This window comes from Seriola lalandi, unplaced genomic scaffold (genome assembly GCF_002814215.2).
Source record: "Seriola lalandi dorsalis isolate HSWRI2012SDOR001 ecotype SW California unplaced genomic scaffold, Sedor1 jcf7180002054602, whole genome shotgun sequence".
NCBI classification, from domain to species: Eukaryota; Metazoa; Chordata; class Actinopteri; order Carangiformes; family Carangidae; genus Seriola; species Seriola lalandi.
In genome coordinates, this window is record NW_019525155.1 from 246596 (window position 1) to 251992 (window position 5397).

The 5397-nt window shown below is 44.1% G+C and overlaps 1 protein-coding gene across 1 annotated transcript in view; it reads left to right on the forward strand.

Moving 5' to 3' along the window:
• The first annotated feature begins 205 nt into the window (after positions 1–205).
• Positions 206–5397, forward strand: part of sez6l (seizure related 6 homolog (mouse)-like) — a 21428-nt gene continuing 16236 nt past the window's right edge. The window contains exons 1-4 of the mRNA XM_023419421.2: positions 206–212; positions 447–902; positions 1792–1931; positions 4301–4496. Coding sequence (XP_023275189.1) covers positions 206–212; positions 447–902; positions 1792–1931; positions 4301–4496 — 799 coding nt within the window. The remainder of the gene's footprint in view (positions 213–446; positions 903–1791; positions 1932–4300; positions 4497–5397) is intronic.

A 5397-nucleotide genomic window follows, 5' to 3' on the forward strand; every position in this document is an offset into this window, starting at 1 on the left:
GTGTGTGTAAATGCTGGTCTGTGCTGTTCTGGAGCTAAGCTGCTGGAGATGGCGTTTTAGCATGCACGGCAGAGCGGTTTGCCTGTCTCTGCATTTCTTTTCTCTTTTCCTTTTTTTAGTTTCTCCCCCCTCCTCTGTGCACAGCTCCTGTCATGCTGAACTGCCCTGTCTCTCCACTACATCGTCTTACTGTGTGTACGTGTGCATGCTCGGTATGTTGTGTGTGTGTGTGTGTGTGTGTGTGTGTGTGTGTGTGTGTGAAAAGTGGAGGGAAGCTTGACTGGGCTTTGGCTGTGCAGGCTAGATAACCCCTCTGCTGATAAGACCAGTAAGGACAGTGACAGAACCACCCAGAGCCGCACTCCCAGGCCATTTTCAAAGATTTTTTTTCTCTCGCCTGTCTTGCCAGTTGAAGTGATTCATCCCTTGTTTTCCACTCTTTTCAGATAAAGAAGTCCCCACAGCCGCCCCCTTTACCCCGTCTCCTGTGGCGACGCCAGGGAGCACAAAGGGAAACAGCCCCAAAGGCAAAAGCTCAAGCGTCGTGGCCGGAGGTTTGCTACAGTCAGTGCTGGCTCAAAAGGAACGACTTGTCTCCCAGAGAGGGGAGATCCTCCCCTCTGCTCTGCCCCAGAACCTGCTCCCTCTTCTGGGCAGAGGACTCAGCATCGGCTCCCTCCCCGGAAGTCACTCCCTGGAGCATCAGAGTGGGGGATTACTGAGGAGGGTAAAACCCCCGGCATCAGCTGCAGTGTCAGGCCGGGGCAGCGATCCAACCGAACCTCCTCCTACAGACACACACTCCCAGCTGCCTCACACACAGACACACACTCCTGAGCAGGAGGCTGAGGTCACCACTGTGATGCTGGACGGGGACACTGACACGGGGACACCCTCCTCAGGTATGAGTGTGTAGTTATAGGGAGAAATTAACCACGTTAGCAGCCGATCTCTGTGATGTCAGTGTCGGCCTGTCTGGGAAATCTCAGCAGGTATTTGACAGATAACCATGAAAATGTATTTTATTAACATTCACATTCCCCAGAGGATGAATCATTCTGACGGTTAATCTAGCGCCACCACGAGGCTGAAAGCTGTGTTTTCTAGTGAAATGTTTCCACAACCATTGGATGAACTGTAATGATGTTCATGCTCTCCTCAGGATGAACTTTAATAACTCTGATGATCCTCTGACTTTTTCATATAGCGCCACCATCAGGTCAAAATGTTAATTTGTTCAACACTTTAGTTTCTTGAACAAATACCAGCAAAAAGTTAGCATGCTAACACGCTAAAATAAACTCACTTAACATCAGCTTGTTAGCATAATCAGTGTGAGCATGTTAGCATGTTTATATTAGCATTTAGTACCATTGGATTAGTTTAGAGATGAAACATGTTAAATTGTTAAACTTAGATGAACATTAAAATGCTGTTTATATGTTAAAGCTTCAGTGTGAATAATCCAGTATCATCACACGTATACAAGCATGAAGTCACAGGCTAATTTTACTTTGGGATCTGGATTTTTCCACTTCTAATTTTGCAAAAACAGAAAATAGAGAATGTGTTTTTTTATATTTGATGTCAGTTTTAACAGCCAGGAGCTCTGGATGTGCCTTGTGTCTGCTGTGTCGTGGTTCTCAGCCCAGTAATTTCCATCATTAATTACACACAGCAGGGATTTCCAGTGAGTTTCCAGTCAGGCTCACATTAAAGAGATTACAAGGCAGCGTACAGAAAATATAAAATGAGGCCAGTGCAAAATAAACTGCTCTGATTTCTCCTCAGCTGTGCAGAGCTGCATGGTGAATTTCTCCGACGCAGAGGGATACATAGACTCTTCTGATGACCCCCCTCTGCCCGACGGCACCTTCCTTCACTGCACCTATACGGTGACCGTGTACACCGGCTACGGGGTGGAGCTGCAGGTACGCATCAGCAGCATGACAATAAAACACACACACACACACACACACACACACACACACACACACACACACACAACTAGGCTGCAGTTAAACCATCACATCATCTGTGTTAGCAGAGTCTCTGCTTATCATGCTGGACATCGTTTTACTGGGAGATGCTGCCGTGTTCAGTCTGTTGTGACCATGAGAATCACTCTGATCTGATCCCAGGTTCAGCTCTGCCTCCTAGTGACAGCTTCTGGTACTGCTCTCTCTCTCTCTCCCTCTCTCTCTCTCTCTCTCTCTCTCTCTCTCTCACTGTTAAGACCCCTCATTATGCCGGCTTTGCTTGTTCACACTGAACAAAACAAAACCAGCATATTGCCGCTTCCCTGTGTGTGATTTTTAGATCGCATGCTGGCGTCCTGGCGTCCCGTCCCATGATGCCAGCTCTTCCTTTTTTCCACAGACGTCGATCCGATGGTACCTTCTTAAACGGAGCAGCGAGGTGAAATAAAGCTGCAACATTCCCACCTTGACCACGCCGTGTAAAAGAGGCAACTGTCTCTCTTTCCCTCTCTCTTTATTTTCATTTGCGTGGCCATAAACAGACACAGCAGGGCTCAGCAATTAGGTTCATACATTCTCTCTTACACACACATACACACGTTTATCTGTCTTTATTTATCAGGACTCTCACCGACATAATGCATTCTCCAGCCCCTAGCCTGGTGCATACAGAAGTTAAGTACAAATTAGATATTTTGTTGATGTTTTTTATTAAGTAAATACAACCACTGCAGCAAACAGACATTCAGCTGTTATTTCATGGAAACTGGAAAAATTTAATTGGAATTGTGACATGTGCAAAAGTTTGGGCACCTTACCAAGTCAGTAGATAGTCACCTCCCTTATTGATCAGTCAGTGCTTTACATTACAAGTCACATTCACATACAACAAACAGCACATTTTCTACCACACACACACACACACACACACACACACACACACACACACACACACACACACACACACACACACACCAATCATACATCTGTGGAAATTTGGGGTTCAGTATCTCGCCCAAGGACACGTCAACATGCGGACAGGAGGAGCCAGGAATCGAACCACCGATCTTCCAACCTTCCAATCTACCAATCTAATCCTAATTGCAACCTTAACTTTAAACTGAAGTTTTAGGATTTCTATAATCCTCACAACGCAGAAATGTCCACAGGGTCTAAAACTCAAGTTGGTCCTCACAACAATAGAAGCACAAGCACACACACACACACACACACACACACACACACTTACACACACACACACAAACACACACGCAATTCAATTTCAGTTCACTGCAACTGACATTTTCATTGGTTCGGCACAGAGATTTCAGATATTACGAAAAGCTAGTGACAAAATGAATTCTGTTTTCCCTCCAACGTGCGACAACGATCAACACGTTCTGGAGCTAGAGTTGTTTTTCTGCTCGTCCGGGAATCTGCGACGTCACGATGCAAATTCAAACCAAAACCCAGTGACTGTATCGATCCTGGGCAACAAACAGTGACTCAGGAGAAGCAAATTAGCTGCAGAGCTGAACTCTCTCTGTAACAGTGAATCTTCACTGTGGCTGTTTGTTTCCAAAGTTAACTCTAGTTTTGCAGACAGATGCATCTATGTGAAGGTTATTTTTTTATATTTATATCAATCTTACAAATAACATATTGAAATAGGTGACTGTTCATTTATAATATATAGTCTAACATTATTACAAATGCTGTGTACATTTCCATATTATGAGCGCTCTCTTTCTATTTAATAACAAACAATACACAACAAGAGATAATGTTTCACTTGTGATTATAAATTCTCGTTATCATCTTACAAAGTTGACAAAGTGAACTGTTCCCGATTTACACGTCCAACAAAAGGAGCATTAGCTTTCATTCATGTCATGATTCTGGCGCGTTTCCTCTCTGATTTGGTCTCCACCAACTCCTGAGAAAAATATCTGGTGAACAATAAAACCAAAAGGATGAGCTGTGAGAGGCTGAAGGGGACCGAGTTTATCACAATGAGCGACTCCTCTCACATTGTTAATGTAAAAAAATAGATTAGAGCGACTTTAATATTCGCCCTGAGACGTTTTGGTGGCACGCTGTGTTTTTATATTATCACAGGAAGTGATTCCGTGTGAGTGTTTTTGGAAAGTAATATAACGCATCCCTTTATATTATCTCCTAAGTGCAACCTTAGAACCAATTTGTCTTATTTACCACAGCGCTACCTGAAGGATAGCAGCCCAGAACAACAGAGGGAATAATCCCTTGGAAACATTTCAAAGAGTAAAATAATTACGGTGTGTTTCTCCCCGTGTGTCCAGGTGAAGAGTGTGAACCTGTCGGAGGGCGAGCAGCTGTCCATCAGGGGCGTAGACGACCGAGGGTCCCTGCTGGTCCTGGCCAACCAGACGCTGCTGGTTGAAGGTCAGGTGATCCGCAGTCCCACCAACACCCTGTCCGTCTACTACCGCTCCACACCGGAGGGAAGCATGGGCATCTTCCAGCTGCACTATCAGAGTGAGTCCAGCACACACACACATATACACACACTCAAACCGCACACACACACAAAGTATGTCATGACTCTAATATGAATATGCATACATATAAACAAGCTATACAGATTCAATAAATATGAATTCATCATTAGGTCCTTAGGGGCTGTTTGTACTCTGTATATATGCTAATTGCATAATCAGAAATCTTCTCATCTAATCGTTTAACACGGTGATTGAATCTGTCATGTGAATTATCTTATTAGAGCTCTGATTAATTGGCTCTCATCTCATTAGGAGGCTGAGAATACGGGAGTTTTCATAGAGTGTGTGTGTGTGTGCGCGCTTGACTGTGTAAGCCCATAATAGATATGACAGTGACTGGAAAGGAGGAAGCATCAGAGTGTTAAGACCCACCTGTGCCATTAATCACAGCCATCTAATCCTTTTACATCAGCAGCAGGCAGAGGAACGGAGCGGAGACGACTGAGATTAAAATATCTCTGCGGGGACAGATGTGGCCAAAATAAAGGCATAAAAATCAGTGTTTAAGAGAGTGAAAACAACACAGACAACATAAAGGCCTACTCTTAAATAAGTCTTCAAAGATATAATCATTGATTCTTCCAGTCATTATATCAGAAATAGTTTTTTCGTCCGTCTCATTCTCATGAACATCATATCTCAGTAACGCCTTGACAGAACTTTTTCAAACTTAGCAAGAACATTCACTTGGACTCAAGAATCAACTGATTATAATTTGGTGGTCAAGGGTCAAAGGTCAAGGTCACTGTGACCTCACAGAACACGTTTTGGGCCATAACGCACAAATTCAGGTCAGAGGTCAACTTCATTCTCACATCATAATGTTGTGCAGAAACACCTGGATATTATTCAACACTTTAACTCGGGGTGGGGGGTGG